The 27842-nt window shown below is 31.9% G+C and overlaps 2 protein-coding genes across 2 annotated transcripts in view; one reads left to right on the forward strand and one right to left on the reverse strand.

The window, feature by feature from the left end:
* Window positions 1-422: 422 nt before the first annotated feature.
* Window positions 423-27842, forward strand: part of LOC126887340 (RNA helicase aquarius) — a 200932-nt gene continuing 173512 nt past the window's right edge. Inside the window, exons 1-5 of the mRNA XM_050654788.1 lie at window positions 423-609; window positions 663-763; window positions 819-972; window positions 3701-4096; window positions 4720-4878. Of these exons, the coding sequence (XP_050510745.1) occupies window positions 535-609; window positions 663-763; window positions 819-972; window positions 3701-4096; window positions 4720-4878 (885 nt within the window). The 5' untranslated portion in view covers window positions 423-534. The remainder of the gene's footprint in view (window positions 610-662; window positions 764-818; window positions 973-3700; window positions 4097-4719; window positions 4879-27842) is intronic.
* LOC126887341 (probable G-protein coupled receptor Mth-like 5) lies at window positions 5419-27606 on the reverse strand. The gene is made up of 7 exons (XM_050654789.1): window positions 27033-27606; window positions 25057-25267; window positions 23246-23537; window positions 22841-22919; window positions 22607-22785; window positions 21889-22024; window positions 5419-12339 (listed from the first exon to the last, which is right to left on the reverse strand). The coding sequence occupies exons 1-7, from the start codon at window positions 27278-27280 to the stop codon at window positions 12063-12065; spliced, it is 1422 nt and encodes a 473-aa protein (XP_050510746.1). The 5' UTR covers window positions 27281-27606; the 3' UTR covers window positions 5419-12062.

Raw genomic sequence — 27842 nt, forward strand, 5'->3', positions numbered from 1 at the left:
TTGATTTTGATTGGCCAGACATAAGAAACGCACTGTAAAAGATGAAAGTTGGTCAACTCTTCCGTTACGCTACGTTTCTCTTACGTTCCGTCAGGCGCTTGCGTTCATTTATAAACAAGAGTACACAAAACTCGGTGTTGAACTTTTCCAGTGCGTCTACGTTACGTCTACGTCTATGCTACGTCAAACTATAAATCCAACTTAACGCCTGCTAATTTCATAACAACAACATAAAGTATAGAAATACAGTTTACCTAATGTTCACAAAGCCGGCTACAGATTATGCATGTATTCGGGAGTTATGTCAGTAATCTGGAATGACGTCAGCGTATTTTTGTAGTGAACAGAACATATTCGTTATTTTTGTGTTAAACGTGTTCTATGATTCATCACAAAACATGTGTTTACTTTGTCAATGTCGATTGTCGATAACATGTTGAATTTAAAAATTGTCGTAGGTAATTCGTAGTTTAGAAACTATTTTACTGTTTGTAATTAAATTAACAACTTAATCCAGTTTAACACAGAAAGAACATGACCGGAAAAACTGATCTAAATGTTGGAGTTGCCCCAACGGTTCAACAAATTAATGCTGATAGAATTACAGAGGTTTGTTTTGACATAACCTATAGAGAAAATGAATATAATTTTGTAATTTTTAGCTTGCTGATAAGTATTGGGCGCCCCATTCTATAGAAAATCATGTAAAATATGATCCAGATGTTATTGAGGATATTTATATGCAAGATATACGAGGAAGCAAGTATGTTTTCATTAATGACCCTTTTTGAAAGATTTGATATATTTATTTATTTTAGCTTCTCGATTCGACGAATTATGGTTTTAGAATTTAGTCAGTATTTAGAAAACTATCTTTGGCCCAATTATTCTCCAACAGCCTCCTATTCACACATGCTATCGATTATTATAATGGTAAACGAAAAATTTCGAGAAAGAGTTCAAGTATGGCAGGTAATGAAACTATGTTTAATATTATATTCTCTTAGGATAGTAAATTGTTTATTAATTGTATATGTCCGCCTACTGGCGGCTGGTACATGACTCTGTAAGAATCTGTTCATCTCATCTCAAACATGTTCCATTCTGTAGGATTGATATATAGTCTGAGATCAGGTCAAACAAATAATGTGACTTGAACCTAATCAAGATTCTCAGTAACTGTCCTAACAGTATAGGGCCATGCATTCTATTGCATTAATGTTGTGTTGCTTCCAAGAATAACCATACATGGTAAAACATGGTCTTCTAGAGCCTGTGAACATTTGAACAGTCAATGATCCTTCACCAAATAGAAGTTATTCGGCAACACATGCTTGAGCATATCTGTCACCTGGACATTCACACTTTTACATGTTTGTCTGACTCTGTAACAGAATCTTGATTCATCAGAAAACAATACATGACTCCAATCCTGTATTATCCAAGCCAAGTGTTCTTGTGCAAAATTTAATCTGGCAATCTGTTGTAGGCAGGAAAGTCCAGTTACTCTAGTTCGAGATTATAAACCAGCAGCATGCAGTCACCTACTAACTGTCCATTCACATTTCTCACTTCTTGCAGATGATTTCAAAGGGAAACTGCATTGACCTTTCAGTTCCTCAAAGTACAAAAACGACAAAGAGGTTATCTCTAGCTGTTATAACTTCATCTTGACCTGAATCAAGTCTTCGAGTAAGCAGACCATCTCTTTGTACCATCACTGTACTCATTTCTCACTTGAGAGACTTACACCAATGTTTGTCACAGTTTCGTACTGACTGTGGCCAACTTTTAAGAACACACAGTAGCGATCAACAGGTAGCAACAAACGCAGTCCAAGATTGCGAAAGTTCTGCGAACTTTCAAAAGTGAGGCAACAGTGCGTCAGTAATTCGACACTGACAGTGACGTTTATACTACCAAAAACAATTATTTTTATACACATAGGCGTGAAATGTTGCCAAGTCAATGACGTTCAATTTCTTGTTATAAAAAAATCGATTTTTAGTAGTTCCAATGTGACACAAATTCTAGGCACGGGATAAAAAAGTTTATTTGAGGAAAGTGTAGTTTTTATTATTTATTTATTATTTTCATCAATGATGTAAATTATGTTGAGGGTCTGGAATTTATTAGTCTTTTTGCAGATGACACATTAATTGTATGCAGTGGTGATGATATTGTGGAGGTTGTTAGAAGGATGCAGTGTTTGTTAAAAAGAATTGAGATATTTTTGGATGCTAACAAGTTAAAACTTAATGCGAATAAAACAAAGTCAATGATAGTCTCTAGCCAATATAAATTAAATAATATAAGTATGGAAAATTTGAAACTAAAAGTTAATAATGAATGCATCAAATGGGTCAATGAAATTAAATATCTTGGATTTATACTGGATAACACACTCTCTCTGAAACCTCATTTTGAATATATTTGCAAGAAAATATCTAAAAAATTATTTTTCTTTAATAGAATTAGCAAAGATCTATCATTATTTTCAAGGATCACTGTATTTAGAAGTATAATTCAGCCCCATTTTGACTACTGTTCAAGTGTTTTATATTTAGGTGATAAAGGATCAATTCAATCATTGCAAATTTTGTATAACAGAGGTATGAGAACAATTCTTTGATGCAATCGCTACACACCAATTGAGATGATGTACTCTACTTTAGGTTGGTTTTCAGTTCAACAAAGGCTTTACTACCTTACTATGGTTTTCATTTTTAAATTAAAAAAAGGAATGCTGCCTGCATATTTTAATGAATATGTTCATTCATATACCACGAGAAATATTGAAGATTTTGATATTCAAAAAACTAATAAACATAGCACAATGACATCCCTGTTTTACAAATGTATGAATGAATTTAACCACCTTCCCCCCAGTGTTAAGAATGCAGTGACAGTTAAAATTTTTTAAAAATTACTGAAGACATATATTTTACCTTGATAAAAAAAATAATATCTTTTAATAAATCTGTATGTGTTGTATATTGCATGTATTGTATATTGTATGTTACATTTAATTAAGCAAATTCATATTTAAATATTGTTAGTAGGATTTCTATTTCAATAAAGAATTTCAAAATTTCAATTTCAATTTGTCTTTCTTAATGGCGGTACAGGCTCCTTTTTTCAATATTTTATTTAGTTATAGAGTAATTTCCACATACTAACATATTTCTGAAATTGGGCTCTGTACCGCCATTCTTTATTATATTACGAATATGTGTGCCAATTATCTCGACAAAATATTCAAAATTAGAGCCGCAATCTTGGAACGCTTTTGTTGCGACCTGTTGATCGCTACTGTTTGCTCTTAATACCATAGAACTTATGTTCATTGCAATACACAGACAGTGACACTACGACATGAACAATTTACAATTGACATTAAAATCACAGAAACAAAAAAACTGTGTGCTGATAATGGTTTTTAGGAATTGGGGTAAAAAAATTTGATTCCCTTCTTTTTATCCTAAAACGCTTACCGAAACAGTAACAACAATTTTTTTTTCAAGAAATCCATTAGTAAGCTATGTTCCAACTGAAAATAGTTAAACAATTTTATGGTCGGCAATATATTATCAACAAACATGCCTTTAAATTGCGATTATAAAATTTTATTTTCAATATATGGTTTTGTAGTTTTTATTGTATGGTTTCAATACTTTTTTCTAAAAATACATTTTTTTAGGCATTTAGCAAAAATAGTGAATATTTCCCAGACTTTTTCCAGCAAGTCCTAAAGGCATGCTTTGAAGACGAACTTTTGATAAATATAAGGGAGCAGACTGCTTTACTAGTCTTCCTCAACCACTGTTTTAATAGCATGGAAGAAGCAATATGTAGAGATCAAGTTAAAAGGCTAGTGTCTCTTTCAATGTGGATTTCTTTACAACCAGGGAGGAGGGAATATGAATTTAAGAAATATCCTAAATGGAAGAAATACTGGAGAGCAATACAGAGGAAAGATAAACCTGAACAATTAGAAAAACTAACCTGGGAGAGGACTTTCCTTCACAAATTAATGTTGAAATTTATGGAAATTTTGGATTCTATTAGTGACGATGGCATTTGTCCCAGTGATAAAGTAAGTTCATAAAGTAAACCTAGATTCTTCTTCTTCAATCAGAGGTTGGATATCATCATCACTATCTTTACTGTATCTACCGCTGCTCTGAAGAGTTCTATAGAACTGCATTTAAACCAGTTCCTTAAATTCTTCAACCAGGACTCTCTCCTTATTCCTTCCTTCTCTTATCTTTCCCTGTATTATCAGTCTTAGAATTTCATATCCCTGTCCCCTCATTATGTCATAGATATTGAAACGTTCTTATTTTTATTGTGTTCTCACAATACTCTTGTGTTCATTTTCTTCTGTATCCATGCTATTCTAATCATCATCCTGTAACACCACATTTCAAATGACTGGCTTATTTATTTGTTCTTGCTTCAATCTCCAGCTTTCATGTCCATATTGCAATATCGAAAACTTGTATCTCAGAGCTCTCACTCTCAGTTCTAATATAACTGAGAGTAGTGTTGCTTATTCGCATCACGAATATCGATCTTTAATCTGCATGTACCTTCTTAATACTACTTACTTCTTTGAGTTCGTATATGCTTCTACATTCCATACATCTAATTATTTATTGTAGTACAATATCCAGCACGATGCAAATTCTCTAAAATATAATTCTATTTATGTTTTAGGTTCACTACTGCGAACGCTTTTTGGAACTTATAACAGATTTAGAGGCCTTGCTGCCCACCAGAAGATTCTTCAATACTGTTTTGGATGATTGCCATTTGGTGGTTCATTGTCAGTTGTCAGCATTGGCGAGAAGATCTGAGGGACACCTGTTCAATCAGGTAAGTGTTTGCAATGTTTTTATATGATTGCATATTTATCTTATGAATATACTATTAGAATTTTTTTATCAAGAAGAAAATCATATCAAACATCCAATTCTTAGAAACAATTATTTTTAAAAATAGTGTATGTTAAATTTGTTCTCATTTGGAAGCTGTTTGAACGGCGAATGCAGTTTTCGAAATAATGCAACATTTATGTATGTAATCAAAATCCCCTCTTTATTCGACAAATCCTGTTATCTGATGAAGCAGAAGCAACCTTCTTCTTACATGAAACCATAAAGTGGCAAGACTTCAGATATTGGAACATGCCCCCAAGATATCCAGATCTTACACCACTTGATTTTTTCCTCTAGGGTTACTTAAAATCAAAATATTTATATTTATTATATACATATTCTGGTGCTTTCTGTGCTCACACATTCTAGTAACATTTCTGTTTTTATTCTCAATATTTGGTCAGGAATTCCTACAAAAGACCGTAATTCTGTTGATTTATTCTTTAGATTTATATCAAACTATTATAAAAAATGACACTATTTTCTGTACTATATTTATTACGTAAAATTAAGTACATAGTGAATCAATATAAAAGTATAAAAAGCCAAATTATAAATCTACAAAAAATATAAATACATAAAAATATTTAAAAAAAATACTAGCTTAGTGACATACGACTAAACTTAAAATGCAGAGACATTTTGACCTGTAAATATTCACTAATCACTTGTCTTAATGACTTACTTTGTGCATACTACAAGAGAGTATAAAAATGAGATTGTTTTAGCATACTTTTTACAATTTTAAAAATATAACGTTATCTTAGAAACAAATAAGACAAAGGCCTCACAGTATCTAAGAGAACCTAAAAAGTGTTAACTCGCAATCTACAATCAGAGTGTGGAACAAGTAATGGCAGTCAAATATCTGTGCATAAACATAACAAGTGACAGAAATCTAAAAGAAAAAGTACCTAATTGTCCAAACAACAAAGGCATCACTTAGGATGTATTGGAGACATATTTTTTGGAAAAATGAGTACCAAGAGTAAAGTAAGAATACATAAGACATGCATAACAGATCAATAGAGACTAGAGTGGAAAACAAAACAAAAAACGAAGAGAATAGAATGGAAATGGTAACACAATGCTAGATGATTGGTTAGTCAAAATTGACCAAACACAGTTCGATAGCCTGGATGACCGCCTACGAAATGGTACAAAAGTTCTATGTTGTCTCAACTGCTATTGCTAAACCATTGAAGAAAACACAGAACATCATCCTAATGTAAGAAGGTGTTAAAAAAATATATGTTCTAAATTAATGAGGCTGGTAAGGGCTACATTGCATAAAGTTGTTTGAAAGTAGAAATACATAATGAACAATCACAAGCGTTTGAAAAACATATCGGACTACGACAGGGAGATGCGCTGGTGTGCTTCTTTGCAACATATTCCTGGAGAAGGTTATAGACGCCAGAATAGACAATTGAAGAATGTAGACCACTTTCTCAAATGCCTCAAAAATTATGGACTTACAAATAAAGGAGGAAAATACAAAATAGTGGCATCAATACTCAACAACAGAGCCAAAAACATTGGTCACCAATTCACTAGTCTAGCTTAAGGTGGTGGGCAAATTCACATACTTACAATCCATTCACTTTACAAATTCCCAACTGTAAACAAACGCACGTGGAAGCTAAACAGGACCGTACCGAGGTGTATCATATGTTTTTTTAAAAATATTTACTTTTGAAACTAATACCGTAAGAATTGCTTGAAATTTAATTGTAAACAAGATTTTGTTCTTTTTAAGGGGAAAGGCGCAAAATATCGGCTGTCAAAATTTTTAATGTGTTTTAAATTGTATTAATTTTTTTCGATTCCTGAGAAAACTAATAAGTATTTTTGAAAAATTTACACGCAGAATAAAATATTACCTTATTACCGAGGGTCAAGAGTCCCTTAGAATGAATAAAAAGTTTCTTTTTAGTGAAATATTTGCAATTAAAAATCACCCTAAATTTTCTCTTTTATTTTCACCCCTGTAACTTATTAAAATAAACATTATAGAAGTTTTCAGGGACTTCCGGCCCTCAATAATAATGTAATCTTTCATTCTGCCTTTAAATTTTTCAAAAATATTTATTAGTTTTCACAGGACTCGAAAAAAATGAATACATTTAAAACACATTGAACATTGACAGGCGAAATTTTGCGCCTATGTCCTTAAGAAAAATGTGGTAAAATAAAATATTTATTAACTGAGATATACGTAACAATGTGAACATTTTCAATAAAGTAGCATCATATTATAAGGTTATGTTATTTATAAGTTATATTTTTGCTAAGAATGTTTTTTTCTTCGATAAAATATTTACTTTTTGGAATACATATTTGCAAAAAACCGTCTAAAAACCATCCATCCATTTCCGGGCTTATTTTGAACGTGTATTTTTTGCCAGGACCAAAGCACACATCGGCACAGTATTACTTTTTTCTTTGACATATTAGCTAGGTATATGTATGCCAAATTTCATGTCACGACTATAAAACATAAAAAACTATAAAACACGACCAGTCTTAATTAATAACTCAACAATAACTACTGTAAAGTACAATAACATAACACAAAATAATATTATCTTAAAAACCAACACGCTAAAAAATACAATTTGAATTTGCAGATGCAGACTGACAAGTTAGGACCTGTAAAATGAGAAACCGCCTCGTTTAGGGAGATAAATTATATTTAATAGCTTCTTGACGAATGAGTGGACGAATCGTTAACACGTGCGTTTGTTTATGTTGGGAATTTGCTATGTGAATGTGGTGTAGGCTTCCTCATGACTAATGAGAACTCTATAATGGAAGAAATCAAACGAAGAATAATTCTAGGAAACATGCGCTATTTTGGGCTTAAAAGTAGAAATTTATAGCATTAGCCAATAATATATTCGGTTTTATTAAATATTTTATGATTCTTGTGAAAACATCACCATCATTTTTATAATACTCTCTCGTATTTTATTCTACATAAATATAGTGACTTAAATTAGTGTTCAGATCTATTTGTTATAAAGCTGCTATTAAATCTCAGAAATAACTTATAGCTGCCTTTAAAGGAAATAATTATAGAAATTTTTTTAAATATACTCACAGCCCTACTATTTGACCAGGCTAAATTTCATTGTTTTCCTGATTTTTGGTTGCATCAGTGTGGAATGTAATCATCTTAAAACAATTTTTTAAGTAAAATTTATAAAAATGTTTATACAATGTTTATTGTAATAAAAATGTCTAAATATAGAAAAATTTAACAACGTTTGGCAAAGTGGGCGGTGATAAACTTTGCTAGACGAGAATTATAAAATTGTTATATGGTGTTAAATAAAGTTTTAATCCGATAGCGTTGAGTCATTGATATAGTCAAAAACAATATATAGTATGTGTTAGCTTACGAAACAGAAGCTCTAATTGAAGCCAAAGCAAAGTTAAATATTAGATCTATATAAATGTGTTTAATCCTCGGTTTAGAGCATATGTGTAAGCTGAAGTGTAATTGGACATATACCACATTTATAGTAAAATAAGAAGATAACAGAAGGTCAACTCTATGTCAACCAAACCCCTGTAGAAAGAGTGACGCACTACAACTAGTTCGGCATTGTAATAAATGAAGAATGTACCAACAACCAAGAGATAAGAGCGCTCATCGGAAAAGCTAGATCCATCTTCAACCGGATGGGGGCCTTCTTCAAGATACACAACCCCTCTGTCTAGTATCTACAATCTCCCCTTGGTATAAAAGTTAAAATGCCGCGATGCTACGTATTCTCTGTTCTTTTTTATGGCGTTGAATCGTGGACTTTGAATGAATATATCTGCAGAAAATTGGAAGCATTTGAGATGTGGCTATATCGGAGAATACTTAAAATCCTGTGGACTGACAGAGTCACAAATGAGGAGGTCCTCAGAAGAATGAAGAAGAACCGAAAGGTACTGGCCACCATCAACTCTCGACAGTTACAGTACTTCGTACACATTGTGCGAAATGAATCAAGATATGCTTGCCTGTAAGCCATCCTGCAAGGAAAAATATATGGTACAGAAAGAAGAAGAATTGGCAAAGGTATTGCCAAGGCCCTTACAAATCACGAAGTCATAATCAGTCTAGAGTCTAGTACATCTCTTCCATAGTTAGTCATTTGGAATATATGTTAAATGGTAGGTTCAGAATATCTGTGTACATTTTATGATACAAAACACAGATATATGCAGACGAGCTGCATATGCACGAAATTGGGCATGGCACATTTAGAAGAATAAGGCCCATAAAGGGTTTTCGATGCAATGATAATGATACCTTCTGATACGACATAATATGTAAATATTAACTTATTGTCACACACAATTTTATAATTCTCACCCCTTTATTTGACACAATATTAATTTATACAAATAATTGTATTAACGTAAATATATCTAAAAAACCTCATAGTGAGCAGTGTATACAGATCTATAAGAAGTCTTTTATAATTCGTAACATTTTTCTACAACCTATGTTTTATTCTAAAGTATGGTGAAAGTGGTTTAACTATGATGCATATAAAGTTAATAGTAACAGTGAAATAGTTCTAAAAATGTGAGCATTATGTCTAATAAAAACTTAAATTAACACAACAAATTACCCTGTAGATACCTGGACCAATAAATACTGATATAAACGTATTAAATGGATGAAGCATAGTATGTAATGTTAATAAGATTCGAACAACGCTTAAAGCCGCGTTGATCGTTTACATGGGTACAAATCACGAACATGAGCCACGCTTTCATAAGCTACGCTCCTTCTTCTTCTTCATGTGACATTTCCTCTAAGAAGGTTGGCAACCATCATGGCAATTCGCTCTTTCGATGCCGCTGCTCTAAAGAGATCGGCCGAAGTGCAGTTAACCAAGCTCTCAAATTGTTTAACCAGGAGATGTGTCTTCTTCCACGACTCCTTCTACCCTGTATTCTTCCTTGTATCTCGTGTTATACGCTCCTTTAAACTATTAAATTCGTGAAATGAACAGTAAATTCTGAATCCAAATAATTACGATCGTGAGAAGATCAAACGTGTTTGATTTTTGGATCGTGTAGTCAGTCGTGAGCAGTGCAATCACCACTCAAATTATGTCGTAAGATCTGTGTTTATAATAAGTATTATGTTTCCTTTCTTATTTATTTCGTTTATTATGAGGTATTTATGCACAATGTGAATATTGTTTTGTAGTTAATAAAACTAGAAAAAAAAATGGTACTACCCAAAAGCAATGTTTGGTTGCATTTTAATAAACTTAAAAATGAGCAATCTTTAAAAATAGACAGTCATCACGAATTTTCTCTTTATGTAAAAGGCAACTGACCGCTAATAATCAGAATGGCTTAAGACATCGTTACATATCTGCTTCATCCAATTAATAAACAATTTTTAATTACAATTTTACACATTTATGATTACTGAGCAACGTATAATAAGTACTTCAATTTTCGTCTGGCATGTCCATATTCATTTGCAGTAAATGAACATGGACGTAAATACACGTTACAGCATGTATTTACATCCATACATGTATGCCATAATACACGTTTCAGCGTGATAAGTATGTATCGCTGTAAATGTTGTATGTAGATAATCAAAAACATTTTCGTTAAAGACATTTGTGTCTCAAATAAAAAAATGACACACTTATATTCTATTGTGAAATTCACACTGGGGGTGCAGTACGGTTAAGATAGGAGTGCGCATTTTCCGGATTTCACGGCATGCGATTCTGTGCGATGCTCTTGAGAGAGCAATCAACAACTGGTGAAGACCGACAACCCTGTGCGCTTATTCCTCATAAGAAATATATTGATCTATCTTAGCCGTACTGCACTTTCGGTGTGAATTTCTCTATAGTAATAGTCGTCACACCTTTTTAACGCGAAAGGATAGCACTGTGTGAGAGAAAAAACAATTTATTGTATAATGCACGACATTTTCTTTTAAAGTTAGTTTGCCTTACGTCTCAACGTTAATAAAAATGTCTGACTTATTACACTGACACCAAATCTTATTTAAGTAATATACATGAATATCATATATGTCACTGAAAATATAAAAATTGTATTACTAATTCTATTTTACGTTATTGATCGGAGGTTTAGATTCATTTTATCAAGATAACTAAACAGTAAAAGAGTGTTGATAACTAAACAGTAAAAGAGTGTTGCTTAGGATGGTACAGAAAAAATGAAAATAAATAAAACAAAACGTATTTGGCATTTTGTACGTATATAGGTTTTGTACGTACATATATACACTGTGAAAATTGCGATGAATTGAGTGTCTTCAGTTAAAGATACTTTAGTATCTTTAATAAAAGCGTAAAACATTGGGTTTAAGCAATTGACGAAACGTATTAGAAAAATGCTTTTTTTTTAAAGGTCTTATATATTTCCAGAAATTATCTGACAAACGAAGACCGGAAATTCCTCAGATAATTTTAAAACAATTTAACCCAATTCTCCTAGTCCGAAAATGTTTCCTGAGGGAGCTAGAGCTCTTTGAAGATCGAGTCTTGTAATTAGTTTTTTTAAATACCTTCAGAGCGCTTTTGTTTAGAAAAACGAAAAGCTGGTACGCTTATTTATCTTCCAGAGATAAATCGCTTCCATCGATTGCAAATTTCTAGTACCGGTCAAAGGCGTCCCTTTTGGGTAGGTCAATGGTTATTTTATCGAATAACTTTTGTCCTTAACTTTTAAGCATTTTTGACACTAGATTATTGATTATGAGGTATTCTAGTAGTTAAAGATACTCTGGCTTTAAGTCGGTAGAATACACCGTTCTCTAGAAAAATCTGTAGCTCCCTTAGAAAACAATTTCGGACTAGGTTAATTGGATTAAATTGTCTTAAAATTATCTGAGGAATCTCTGGTCTTCGTTTGCCAGAAGAGTTTCTGGACACCCTGCATAAATAGAAAGTTTTCATACTCATTTGGTATTCACTGAAGTTATGCGAGTACTCTTTTGATCCATTATCTTAGTAATAGCTCAAAACAGTGTACTACTTAGTATAACTTGTAAATGATGTTTAGCAGAATTAGTAAAAAATCAACAAAGAAATACGTTACACAAATTGGTAAACACTAATAATTATTCAAAGTGTTCATGGCTGTCATTTCATCTCCCCACTCTACTTCAGGATCTGGTTTACAACAAGGAAACGTTGTATAGCAACACGTTTTTTGCAGTAAATAGGCGATGTGTTTCTGGTTAAAGATACACACGTATAGTATCAAAGGGCCTTCGAACGTATTAACAAATATATGTGCATTGACGAGGGCTTCGTACTTCGTGAATGAAGCCAAGAAGAACAACCATTTTAGTGTCATCACCAGCATCAGCAAAACGAACATGCGGAATCTAAAAAAAAGTCAATAAACTAACAGCAGTTTATCATGGTAAACTAAAAGTCAAACAATTAGTCATGCTCGTCATAGATTTAATGACACCATAGCCCACCGGTACAAACTTCACGGCAAACAAATTCAACGAATTTTTCCTCATATGTATGTATATTAGTTTTTTTCGCTACCGTCAAGTTTAGCAAGAAAGCTCGACATGTCACAGTATTTTTATACAAAGGAAAAAATTAAGTATTGTGCAGTTATTGAATTTTTATTTTTGGAAGGTTTAAAAGCAAAGGAAATTTATGAAGGAATGTTGAAATATATAAGGATTTTTCTCCTTCAATTAGGACAGTGAAAGACTGGTTGCTCAATTAAAACCTGGTCATACAAGCCTTGAAGACGATCCACGTCAAGGGCATCCAAAAACAGCAACAACACCAGAAAGCGTAGAAAACATGTAGGATATGATATTGGAAAATGGTCGAGTGAGTGAACCTTAGAGCATGGAAAATTTTTTCTCTCTCTGGAGAACTATCACGTCATCTCTTTTTCGAACGGAAGTGAAGCCGTATTTTAATACGGTTGGTTCTCATTGATGTTTGATACCACTAGTTTTATTAGTGATTTTTGTGCGATTTCTGAGTGAAAACTAGCAATTTTTTTAACTCTTTAAAATGGTGATGTGTTCGGCTTACGGTTGTAAAAGCGACAGCAACAGGAAATAAGTGCGAATTACATTTTACAGGTAAATAAATATTTCTGTTATGTGTGCGTAGATGAAAATTCAATAAATACTCCTATATTCTTAGATATTGCCTCTTAAATGGTTAATAATTTGAAAATTAACACTTCAATGTACCTTATTACATAATTGAAATTACATCGTTAAGTTATAAAATGAGAAAAATTTACATGTAAAATTAAAAGTAACATAACAAATCAGCATTTTACCAGTGGTGTAGGTACGAAACGGTACGAAATAAATGAAATTATAAAATATATTGTGGCAACTTCGAAAATGGAATTAATAGCGTACATTGTTATTACATATTATTGACTTTTTTTGTTGTTAAACATTTTATTGCTTGATTTTACTTTGTTTATATGTAAAAAAATTATTTAAGAGCACAGGCGCAAATATTTTACGGCTATCTCTACTTTTTCTTTTTTTACACGGCAAATTATATGTAGTAAAGTTTTCACTGGTATGGATACGTACATATAGTATTTTTACTACAAAAGCGATATTACGTAGGTCAAAATTTTTGACGTAAGAGAACTGTCAAAACATGAGAATGTGACTTTTCATTATTGCCATGTTTATTATAAACATGCCATGGCAATAATGAAAAGTCACATTCTAATGTTTTGACAGTTCTCTTACGTCAAAAATTTTGACCTACGTAATATCGCTTTTGTAGTAAAAATACTATAAACATTACTTGACAATGACATTGTCACCATTAACTTGAGATGACTTTTGAATGTTTGGATAACTGTTACTTGTATCATCGCTTAAATTATTAATTCAATTAATTAATATGATAATTTTTCACTAACTATGTATTCAGTGATTATAATAATTTATATACTATGCCATAAAAGATAATACTTAATCGAGAAAAGAGGAAAAGTGATTTTTTTAATAATATATTGTTACTATGGAACGCTTAGATAAATTTTGAATATCTTTAACAAAATGCTTATATCACAATATATATCCTGGTGTAGTCTCTGCTTGGGATCTTCCATAAATAATAAACAATAAATAAATTTTTTATTAATTTCACGTCTTAAGGCCGCGTCCCACCATCAAATAATTTGATCAAACTGGTTTGAGCAAACTGAAAGTGACAGTTAGTGACGTCACATCCTGAGTGTTCATTGTGGATAATAATGAAAAATTTTAATTTTAAATAAAGTACAAACAAGTTAGACAACTCAATACAAAAAATTTGATCAAACTAGACTGATAGTGAGAGCACAGATTTTTAGAATTTCAAAAAAACTGCAATTGTGACGTCACTTTGACGTACTTCCTCAAGTACGTCAAGTTTGCTCAAACTGTTTGATCAAATTATTTGATGGTGAGACGCGGCCTTTAAATTCTTTAGCCAATACACTATCAATATTATTTAATAAACAACTCAAGATAACGAGCGATACACAATTATTGGATCAAAGCTAGCCGTGCAAAAAATTACGTATGTCTTGCTTTAATCTGAATTTTTATCAATTAATTTTGATTAACGTTATAAAACATAAAAAATCAGTCAAAGCCTTTAACACAGAACTTTAATCTAAAATAAAAAGAATTAACACAATTATAAGTAACAATAATAAATAAAATCAAACAGGATGCTGTATATGTCCACCACCAACATCTCTACATAACCTACCTTTTCTTGTTAAGTTGACGTGCACTGCAAAGTTGACGTAAACTGGAAAGTAGTATATCTGAATTAAGAACAGACATGCACTGTATATCTATCTCTGTCGTTGAGAGCCACCTATGGTGACAATAATTTTGGATCAAACGTTATTATTATTCCTAAAGCCGTGCCAAATATCTAAAATTGCCACTGTCTTGTCAGCACATTCTGTTCGACTGAGTGCGTTGTACGACAAAGATAGCGAATATTCCATTTGGAAAATATTACCACTGACATGGTGTTCATTTTTTTCAAATAGGGCTTTTCATAGATTGTCATTTGTTTCGAGCTGCTGTCATGTGTCACATAATATTAATATATCTACGTCATACGTCTTTGGTTTGTATTATTGTTATATACCAATAAAGTATGTCGTAGATATATTAATATTATGTAACACACGACAGAAGCTCGAAACAAATGACTGTGAATGAAAAGCCCTATAGGGCTTTTCATCGATTGGCATTTGTTTCGAGCTTCTGTCATGTGTCACATAGTATTAATATATCTACGTCATACGTCTCTAGTTGGTATCATTGTTATATACCAATAACGTATGACGTAAATATATTAATATTATGTGACACATGACAGAAGCTCGAAACAAATGACTGTGAATGAAAAGCCCTATAGGGCTTTTCATCGATTGCCATTTGTTTTGAGCTTCTGTCATGTGTCACATAATATTAATATATCTACGTCATACGTCTCTAGTTTGTATCATTGTTATATACCAATAACGTATGACGTAAATATATTAATATTATGTGACACATGACAGAAGCTCGAAACAAATGACTGTGAATGAAAAGCCCTATACTGAAAAAAGTAATACTTTTGAAAAATTTAAACGCAGAATGAAAGACTAAATTATTACCGAGGGCTAAAAGTCCCTCAGAATAAATAAAAAGTTTCTTTTGAATGAGATCTTTGAAAATAAAAATCACACTAAATTGTCTCTTAGTTTTTCACCCCTGTAACTTTTTTCTCAGAATTCGAAAAAATAAATCCTATTTAAATATAGGATTGGAGCCGAAATTTTGCGACCTATGTGAAATAAAGATATCTATCATAAATCAATAATTCAAAAAGTTTGCTTTCGTCACATCCCCTAATTCCTAATCCTGTTTTATTTTGAGTGGATATAAAAGTTCAACATACTAAAATACTGTTATTTGTTTCAATCTTTCTATGTAAGCCATGCATAATATTGTGTAATTAATAAAAATAGAAAATTGAACTAAACCTACGAGCAATATTATTTAATTATGTAGTTTTATATAGTTTCTTGTGGCCTACGCGATACGCCACTGGCACTCGTGTTTGGTTCTAACTTGGTTTTGGATTCAGTTTCGTTCTCGTTGCGGTCACTCCAGGGAGAGGGTAAAAAATTTTCCATACTCTAAGGAGTGAACTGAGATTTAATAGACGCCCTAAACATATAATTGAACAGTGTAAGCAATATTTTGACTTAACTATTGGGGTTTTAGAATGCTGAGATCACAATTGGTGCCGCATTCGCTAACAATAAAAACACATTCTGGATCCTTTGTAAAAGGTATACTTAAAAGAAAAAATAAGGGTTACATCACATAAACAAAACGTTTTGGGATTAACAAATAATCCATCATCAACATTCGAATGCGACTTTCTCAACAACATTTAGAGAGTTTTCGAAAAGCTAAAGTAGATGTTGTGCATCGATTCATCACTATGGATGAGACTTTCTATCACCATGATCATGAATCAAAAAAGCGGCTAAAGAGTGGTGTAAACCTGGTTCTTCGGATCCAAAACAAGTTCGTGTCCACGTACTATCCACAAGATGCAATACTAATAGCTCAATGTAAACATGATTTATAACATATGCGCACCAATTTAATATAACCGCCAGAAAAATTTAACATGTTAATTTCCCCAAAAAAGACAAAACGCATGGTTATAACTAGAGCTCGGGAAATATGCAAAATGCATATTAATTGCATATTTGCATATTTTGGATAAATTTTGTGCATATGCATTTATTAAAATTGCATACTGTTAGACTTTTTTGCATAGAAGCATTTTAAAGAGAAATGAGAAGTCTCAGATCTAAACAATAAATCTGAAAATTCTTCTGGATCCACTTTCTGGTAATATCCTTTATATCTGCCTTTTACAATTTATAAGGCGACGAATAAAGGAGACGAAGGGGACTCTACAATATGCAGTCACATTTTGTTATTGTTAAGTGATGCTGCACCATATGACCAAAGGTGAACAACATTTAAAAATATTTTTTTCAAATTTGTTACTTGTCTAGAGCACGCGTCTGCTACAAATAGAGTAGCAGGATGCTACAAACTGCAAGGATGGAATTTCCAATGGTCAGTACCCTTGTATCAAATATAAAAACATATTTTTAAAAGCCCTTCTGTGAGTATAGGTGTATAAAGATCGTTTACCTAATGTGCCTTTACCACCTGAACCTGTGATAACTAGATGGAGAACATGGTTAAATTCTGTAAATTTCATAACCGATAATTGTTAGGGAATTAGAGATGTCATTTGTAGTTTCGATGTAGAAGTAACTCAGGTGCTATGTAAAAAGTGTGGATGTTTAAAAAAAACGTTATTAAAAAATAATTTGACACATATTGAAACCAATTTTGTAAATATTGCTTAGCCAATTACTAAATTAGAAAAGCGAAAAACATTTCTTTAGACCGAAGTATTGAAATGATCAATTTATTAAATGAAATAATTAAACACCTTGGTGAAACCAACACAGTGTATTGTATGTAATTCTGCACGGTGTTAAAGAAAAATGAGGGATATCAAAAAATAATTTAAAAAAATGTTATTAAGATGGGGAAATGTGAAGATAATTAAATTTTGTAGGAAGAACCCTCAATTAAACAATATTTTAAGTTTGCTTCTTTAACTTCATGTGAAGTAGAAAGAAGTTTTTCCGTGTATGCTTAAACAATTACAATCAGATATACCTACGGCTATATCTGATTCTCAGCACATTCGAAAGGAAAGTACTGAGGAGAATAATAGGACCTGTGAGGGAAAACGGAATCTTCAGAAGTCGATACAACAACGAGCTTTATCAAATCTATAAGGAAACACCCCTGACAGACTTCATTAGAATACAAAGATTGCAATGGGCCGGACATGTGATAAGAATGGGAGAGGATAGGCTACCAAAAAAGCACTGAATGCTAGAATGCTGGGAAAGAGACCAGTTGGAAAGCCAAGAAAGCGCTGGGGAGACACAGTAAACAGCGACGCACAAGCCCTTTTAGGAGTCCGTGTATGTGCGATGTCACATTACGCGTTTTGACCGGATGCGGTGGAAACGCATCCGTTTCCAACGCAACCGGACCGACCTGTCACACTATGCATTGTCTGATGCAGTTTGTAAGTGCGTAACGATGTCTCAAAACGCACCCGATTCCAACGCAACCGGACCGACCTGTCCCACTATGCGTTTTGACTGGATGCGGTGGAAACGCGTCCGGTCAAAACGCATAATCTGACATCGGCCTATGGAGAAGAGCAGCCACAGACAAGCAAGGGTGGAGGCAAAAAATAAATGAGGCCAAGGCTCAATTTGGGCTTTAGTGCCGTAGAAGAAGAATAACGTTTAATAATGTATAGTTTTAATAATAATTGTAATAATAAATAATAAAGAATTAAATACCTTCAAAACAAGGATTACTGCGTTTTTATATAATATATTATGCATTAAATGCATAAAAGCATATTTAAGTGCATATTTCAACTGTTTTTTGTGCATATTTGCATGCATATTTTAGGGTTTTTTAAGTGAATATTTCCCGATCTCTAGTTATAACAAATAACAGCAAATTCCATAAGATGTAAATTAAGAGCTAGATGGTAAGATAATAGAACAATTGACGGAGTTTAAACATCTAGACATCACACTATCTAGCTACGGAAAGCTCTAAACAGAAGTGGAAGATCAAAAGAATATAGCAAATAGAGCCGCAGGTTGCCTGAATGGAGAAATAAAAAAATTGGAAAAGAAATAAAAGGCAGACTTTATAAAACAGAAGACCAATAATGACATACGCGGCAGAAACACGTCGTCACACAAAGAGGTCAAAAATAATGCTAGTAAGAGCAGAGATAAAAACCCTTCAAAAAATCGATGGTAAGACACTATGGGACAGAGCTAGAAGTACAAAGATACGACGGAGATGCAAGGTGTAGAACATTAATAACTGGGTAAAAAACAGAAGTGTAAAATGGAACGACTACATAAGCCAAATGACAACAAATAGAGTTACTCTGGGCTAATTAGCAAAATTCATGGAAAAGTTATTTACCAGCAATTTTATTGCTGGAATCGAATTATAAGATCCTATATATTAATAATATAGCTATGCAAAGTCCGCAGAGAGTGTGCTACTTTTTTTATAAACAAAACGGCGCCGACAAATTGTATTTTTTTCAATTATTGCTCTATAACTCCGAAGATTTTAACTTTACAACAAAAACACCCAAATAAAAATTCACCGCAATTAAATTCTGCATAGAGATATGTTTTTCACGATTTGCTCCGACGAAAAGTTTCCTCGGAAAATGCGGGTTTTCCTAACAAAAACTCTAATTTTCAAATAAAGTTTTAGGTAAGTAATTATTAATCAATAATTAAATAACTTAGTGACATCAAAGCTTTCTTGGTATAGATTGTAATTCCAGAAGCCGGTGAAAATTAAACGAATATTTTAGCAACAATTCAATTGTTAATTCACAATTTACGGTCGCAATAATAACCAAAATAATCATGATACATTGATCAAACTTATAAAGATTATAAAGATGAGATGCTTATTTAATATTTTATCGACAAAATATAATTTTTTCTTTTTTTGCATAATCTTTAAATTTTGAAAAAAAAATAGTTATAATACGCTGGTCTAATTAGTAAAGTACAAAGAAAGGTTATTTACCAGCAATTTTTTTTGCTGGAGTCGAATGATAAGATCCTATATATTATTAATATAGGTATGCAAAGTCCACAGATAGTGTGCTACTTTTTTATAAACAAAATGGCGCCGACAAATCGTATTTTTTTCAATTATTGCTCTATAACTCCGAAGATTTTAACTTTACACCAAAAACACTCAAATAAAAATTCACCCCAATTTAATTCTACATAGAAGCATGTTTTTCCCGATTTGCTCCGACGAAAATTCCTCGGAAAATGTGGGTTTTCCCAACAAAATCTCGAATTTTCAAATAAATTTTTTGGGCCAGTAATTATTTATCAATAATTATATAGCTTGGTGAAATAAAAGCTTTCTTGGTATAGATTATAAATTCAGAAGCCGGTGAAAATGAAACGAATATTTTAGCAACAATTCAATTGTTAATTAACAATTTACAGTCGCAATAACAACCAAAATAATCATGAGACATTGATCAAACTTAGAAAGATTATAAAGGTGTGATGCCTATTTAATATTTTGTCGACAAAATATAATTTTTTCATTTTTTTGCATAATCTTCAAATGTTTAAAAAAAATTGTTGTAAACAAATTAACATTTCTCAGAAATTGTTTATTATATTCTAATTTTAAAAAATACTTAAAATGCGTATTTCATAGGTCTTGAAAATGAATGCTTTAAAAAAATTTTCCAACCATTTGCAAAAAAGTTATGAAACAGCAAAGTAAATATACTATATCTCCGTTGTTTATAATTTGTTTTAATTGTTTCAAAGCTTAAAAGTGAGTCTATGGTACAATCTAATTACTCACAAAAAATGTCAAAAATTAGTGCAATGGTTATATTTTAATCAAAGATTAAAAATACTTTTTTTTGTAATTTTTAGCGCAAAAGTAGGCCTGATACAGAGTCGGAGCTAAAATGTTCACTCGAAGCGACTGACACGCAGCATACATTATTTATTAAAAGTGTACGTCGCGCGGCCGATCGTCGCTCCGAGTGAAAATTTTAGCTACAGTACTGCTATTAGTCTGCTTTCGCGCATGTAAATTACAAAAAAATATATTTATAATCTTTAATTAAAGCATAACCATTAAACTGATAATCGATATTTTTTGTAAATAATTAGCTTGTACTTTAAACTCACTTCTACGCTTTGAAAGAATTAAAAAAATTATAAACACCGTAGTAATCGTATGTTTACTTTACTCTTTCATAACTTTTTTGCAAATGGTTGCAAAAAAGTTTTAAAGCATTCATTTTCAAGATATTTGAAATGCGCATTTTAGCTATTTTTTAAAATTATAATATAATAAAAACTTTCTGAGAAACGTTAATTTGTTTAAAACTATTTTTTTAAATATTTAAAGATTATGCAAAAAAATAAAAAATTTATATTTTGTCAACAAAATGTTAAATAGGCCTCATCTTTATAAGATTTCAAAGTTTGATCAGTGTATCATAATTATTTTGGTTATTATTGCGACCGTAAATTATTAATAAACAACTGAATTGTTGCTAAAATATTCGTTTAATTTTCACCAGCTTCTGGAACTATAATCTAAACCAAGAAGGGTTTTAAGTCACCAAATTATTTAATTATTGGTAGATAATTACTTATCTAAAACTTTATTTGAAAATTAAAGATTTTGTTGGGAAAACCCGCATTTTCCGAGGAAAATTTTCGTCGGAGCAGATCGGGAAAAACACGTCTCTATGCAGAATTTAATCACGGTGAATTTTTATTTGGGTGTTTTTGTTGTAAAGTTAAAATCTTCGGAGTTATAGAGCAATAATTGAAAAAAACACAATTTTCGGGCGCCATTTTGTTTATAAAAAAAGTAGCACACTATCTGAGGACTTTGCATACCTATATTATTAATATATAGGATCTTATAATTCGATTCCAGCAATAAAATTGCTGGTAAATAACTTTGCCCAAAAATGGCCTATTCTCCGATAATCAACCCAGGCTAAGTAGTCAGGACAGCGAGAGACGGTTCCCCTATAGGAAGACCACGAAAACGACGGAACAACAACTTACTGGAGGCACGTTAAAAAACTGACAGCCATGTCTACACAAAAAGAAGAAGAAATTTCCTCAGTGATGTTTTGGATTTTTTTTATCAAGATGGTTTTAACCTAAAAAATTTTTATTATGTACTTACGTGTGACGCAGCTTATGGTGAATTCTTCCATATGTGTGCATTCTGTTTATTATTTTTAAAGTAGTAGCGAAGAAGAACACATCTGCTAAAACCGTAAACGCAACAGGTACGAAAAATATAATTGTGCCAAGTGAACCTACAAATTCAAAAATGTTACTTCTAACGATACCATTACTTAATTAGTATAGTCGAAACGGAAATCGGCCAGAATGCGCAACAAAGTGGCGGTATCAATGTTTGGTGTAAATGTTTAAGAAATTCGAGAAGCCGCTTTAATAAGATATTTTGAACCTCCCATTAATTATAGTAAATTAATAATTTTAGAACTTATAGTAAACACTTAGATATTAGTACAGTTAAAATAATTAGACAATAAATATTACGCAAGAGAAATTAAACTTCTTATATTAGTACACTTAAAATAATCAGACGATAAATATTAAGCAAGAGAAATTAAACGTTTTTCTCATTTTAAGGACAAAAAAGCAAGTTCATTAGCGGAATCGAATTCAAAATTATTTTGCACATCATATATTTGATTATTTGGTTAAACCATCTCATTTTTGTGGGTAAAAAATATATTAATTTGTCTGGACTAAATTATACTTCTGGTGATATCCTAGAAGACTTGGTATTGACACAATGTTGCCAAACTGAATTTTGTCGTATTTGGTTTAAATTTTCTAGCCGATTTCCGAGCGTACTATAATTTAATTACCTATTTGTTCCCTTTCTTCCTCATAAGTAGGTTTATGTTGTAAGCCCATTTCCGGATAATCCATGGTAAAGTGAGCAAAAATTGCAAGTGCGCCTAAAACAAGTGTACAAGACCAAGCATATCCAGAGTAGTAACAATATTTTTTGCCATCAGTAATACGCAAAAATACGTTTCTAGACCTAAAACATAGAAGTTATGGATCTCTAAATTGCAAATGTTTTTAAGAAGGCTTACTTGAAAGTTTTCCAAATGTAGTAGGCTAAACTGTTGAGCCAGAAAAAGGCACCCAGCATACTTAAGTAACAAATTGTTTCTGAAACATTAAAAATTAAATATGTAATAGATTATAAAAAGAGTATGTACTTGAAGAACTAGCAGACTTGAGTTACAACTAAAAGTATTAAAAATTTAAATTCCAATATTTTTTCTTATTGCACATGTTCAATATGTATGTACCAAGTTGTATCAAAGAAAATGGCCAATAAACATTTTACTGGGTTATTAACAAATACTGTAACTTATTCTTCCTTTCTACTTGACTGACTTCTATATATTCAATTTGGTAATAACAGAAAGTTAGCAGAAGAACAACTTTTTACGGTTATTAGCGCGCTCATCACTATATACTATACTACTTACCAGTAATCATTAAACTGATATGGTTTTTAAAAACAGTCAGCAGTCTTATCATATCAGCAGTTTGGCTGAGTATAAGGCACATACATATGGTAGTTATTATATTTCCTGTTAAGTCTCGTAAAGTTGGCATTACAAAGTATATTATTGCCACAATTAATAGGCAAACCATTGATATTCCATGTGTTATGGGATTCACTACGTTGTACACTAAAAATTCTGTGCTCATTATCCATTGTCTGTGTGCATCTGGAAGGCACACCAAGGCAAATTCACTGGTAATTCCTTCTTCTTTCTAAAATATGTAGAACAAAATTTAATCAACATGACAATATGACAATTTAGACATCTCAGAAAACTAAAAGTAAAAATCAGTAAGAACCAGATGCAAAATAGAAATTGATGGCATCAGTATTGAACAAGTAATGGAAATAAAATACCTTGGAATTAAACTGTTCAGCTACAGAGACCTAGACAAAGAAGTAAGAAATCAAGTACAAAAAGCAAATAGACTAGCATGATGCAATAATAATGCTATATTGTGAAACTGACGTATTAACATTGAGATGAAGTTAAGAATTTATAAACCCAGTGTAAGACCACTAATGGCATATGCATCGAAACAAGACCCTATACAGCCACAACACAAAGACTACTGGAAACATCAGAGATGAGAGTACTGAGAAGAATTACAGAAAACGTGCTGAGAGATCGAAAGAGGAGTGAAGACATTAGGAGACGATGTAATGTATAGTTCAAGTGGAAATCGGTGGGACTGCGCATTTTATCAATGAAATTAGATATGTCTCAGACACTCCAGAAGCTGGTAACAATAAAATGTTTTAACATCGTATTAATCATTGTAAATTATTCGACGGATATTAGTACAGTGAAAATAATAAGACGAGAACTGGACAATAATGATAATAAAGAATAAATTTAAAGTTTTTTCTACTTTAATGACCAAAAAAAGCAAGCTCATTAGCAGAAACCAATTCAAAATTATTTTGCACATCATATTTGAAACATTATTTGGTTGAAAAATCTCATTTTTGTTGGCACAAAAATGTATTAATTTGTCTGGACTAAACTATAGTTCTGTTTATCTTAATAGGGATATGTTACTATCAACATTCACACAGTGTTGCCAAACTGAATTTTGTTATTTTGGGTGTAAATTTTTTCCACCGATCTCCGAGGGTACAATACAGTGTATAAACGAATGGACACTAAATAGAAAAAATAATGGAAAAGCCACATAAGCAGAATGGAGGAGACCCGTGTGGTCAAAATAGCAAGAGATAAATCACTAATCAGTAGAGGAAGTATCGGTTGACCACAAAAAGATGGGAGTGACAACCTTCCATAGAGCGCAGTATATAATGTCTATCTAAGGATTTCAAACACCTCACAATCAAGAAATTTAAAGTCACTCTAAAAAGATATCTTCCGAGGTTTGTTTTTTGCTCTGTTAGTGAATATTTTGATCATTTTAAGACGATATCATGAACGTGAGTATACTCACTATGTTTTCCTATGTCTTATTTTGTGGATGTGCGTGAATGCATTTATATTTTTATGTTATTTGTATACACATTACGCATTGTCTTATATTATATGTTATATGACACACTGACTTGATACAATTCAAATTTTTTTTGTAAACATAGTCAATAACTTTTGAATCTTCGAAATTTTGGTTTCGATCAGTCGTAGAAAAAGAATAGTATTCTACTCGCATGTAATGGTTATTACTGACGATTACATGCTCGTTGAATAAATTATTATCTACTAAAAATAAAAAATTCACTTACCTTATCAATACAATATTTTCCTTGTTCGTAATCATAATATGGGGCAGTGGGATTAATATTATCTAAATCAAATGCATCAGGAATATCAATATGATCAAAATAGTGTCTTAAGATACCATTAGGTAATAATCTTAATCTGTCAGTAGAATTATAATAATGATAAATTGGCCATGTTTGTACATGCCCACAATCTGGACGTCCAATAACTAACCTAGAATAAAGGTTGTTTTAAATATCACTAAAAAATATATATTTATATTGTAGGTAAGAGATAACAAAATTATTTCATAAAAGAAGGAAGACATTAATAGAGTAGTTACATCTAAATAAGCTATCAAATTTGAAAACATTAAAAATAGAATGAAAAAGATAGGAAAAACTGACAACTAAACTGAGACAGATTGTACTCGAAACCTTGTATACCTGGTTTACCGAACCCTGTACCAACTGTAGTAAATTTAGTCATTATTTTTTTACTACAAGGTAGCACAAAATCAATTGCAATAGTAACAAGAGTGCAACAAGGCAATTCCCTGTCAACCACACTATTCAACATAGCAGTAGAAGGAACAGTCAAGGCTAGCGGAATCAAAGGAACTATAGTCTACTCCAGTGGTTCTCAAATTTTTTGAGTCATGTACCACAAAATACTTTTTTTAATATTTTTGGTACCACCTAACTGAAATAACTACCTATCTAGATAGGTAATCTAATTAACTGTAATAGTGGTGATTTTGACAGTTTTGCGTTTTGTGTACCACCGCAAATAATGATATGTACCACCAGTGGTACATGTACCACAGATTGAGAAGCGCTGGTCTACTCCTTAACACACATAGTAGCATAAGCAGATAATATAGTTCTCATGGGAAGAGACAAGGAACGATTAAAAGAAGCATTAACAATCCTAGCAAATGAAGCTTGGAAGCTGGGAAAAGAGGTCTAAAAATTAACAAAGGAAAATCAAAATATCTACTCCGCTCTAGAAGAGAAGATAATAAAACGAGAGAAATAAGATAGAAAATTACACTTTTGAAAGGGTTCAACAATTTTAATATTTGAGAGTACAGTCGAACCCGCTTATTGGAATAGCCTTCGTGCCAAGCAAAAGTATTCTTATAACAGGGATATTCTAATAACCAATCATTGGTGGCTAGTAGAAACGTTCCTGGACCGCAAATTTCTATTCCTTAAAGCGGGATATTCCTTTAAGAGGTATTCTAATAAGCAGGTTCGACTGTAATTGTGAATTGCAAAAATAAGAGAAGTAAAGAAATAATAGAGTGAATACTAGCAGGCAACAAAACACTACTGGAGATATCATAGGCTACTGAAAGACAATAGGCTACAGAAATATAAAACTGAAAATATACAGAGTTGCAGCTAGACCGTAGTTACATACGCAGCTGAGACAATGTAACTCATAGATAAAGATGAAGAAAAGAAAATCCTCATAAGAATTATGGGCCCTAGAAGAATGGAAAACTGAGAAATGCGAAGAAGAACTAAGAGGCATAATGAATGGAGAAGATATAGTTAGATTTATTAAAAAGAAGAAAATGAGATGGCTAGGAGACATAGAGAAAAGGAAAAACGACCTACTGAACAAGCTCACTAGATGGAAGCCAGAAACTGAAAGATTAAGGGGAAGACCCAGAGATGATAGGATCAGATCATGAGGGACATCAAAATCCTGAAAGTGAGAAACTGGAGGGAACTGTGCACATATCGAAATGAGTGGAAGAAAATTATAACGAAAGCCATACAATAAACTTTGACAATACACAAGAAAAATATGGAGTGATTCACTGCAATAAGCGAATAAGAGAGATTTAAGTAAGAGCGGCAAACATTCCAAACGGAAAGAAAAGCCTTGATGTTGATGAATTACCAAGTACCCTATCATATACTAGAAATTAACATTAGATTTACTATACTAAAAGATGGTTTGAGATACAAAACTTTATGTTACTTACGTGTAATTAATTTGCAGATTGCTTACTCCCTTTTCGGTAACAAAAAGAGGCCTCCATTCTTCACTGGTTTTGTTGGTCTTAACGCAGTGTTTTCCTATATAAATTTCATTCTTCTCGCAGCATTTATTGACTTTAACTTTCGGTGTTCTATCTATCCCTTTTGGAACTTCAGCTTGTACAGTACAACCCAAAACAAGGAGTATAAATAAATGCTTTTTATCACAAATCATGTTCCTATGTATTCTCATTTTTTGGATTAGATATTTTTGTATCGTTGCCTGCTAATTGTACTTTCGTTTAAGAAAAACATTGGTTGTTTATATGTGATTAAAATACTTGCTTTTATTAAAAAAAAATAGCAAAATTGCAGTTCATTAAGTTTTTACTCTTTTGAGTCATCAAATTACTAATTTGTCTTGGAATAGTAATTATCTTCCCTTTCGTACAACATTGTCATCTGAATAAACATTAAATATCATAATTCAAGGATGAATTTTAATAAGTTGTTTTCAATCATAATCATTTGGGAACAAACTTATTGTACATAAATCTAAAAAGACACATAAACATAACCCTACTTTTTGAATGTAATGTAATGTAATGTCATTGTCATGCTTGTCATGTATGGAAAATGAGGTATAGTCTGGACAAATTATCGAAAAAGGGCCATTTTTGGGAAAAGTTTTTTATAGTATGGGAGATTTTAATGTTGTTCTGAAGCTATTTCCTTGTGGCATTTTTATGATTAATTATTTATATGGGAAATAAGCCACAATTAAAATGAAAAAAATAATTTTATTAACGTTTCGA

Source organism: Diabrotica virgifera, chromosome 6 (genome assembly GCF_917563875.1).
Source record: "Diabrotica virgifera virgifera chromosome 6, PGI_DIABVI_V3a".
NCBI lineage: Eukaryota > Metazoa > Arthropoda > Insecta > Coleoptera > Chrysomelidae > Diabrotica > Diabrotica virgifera.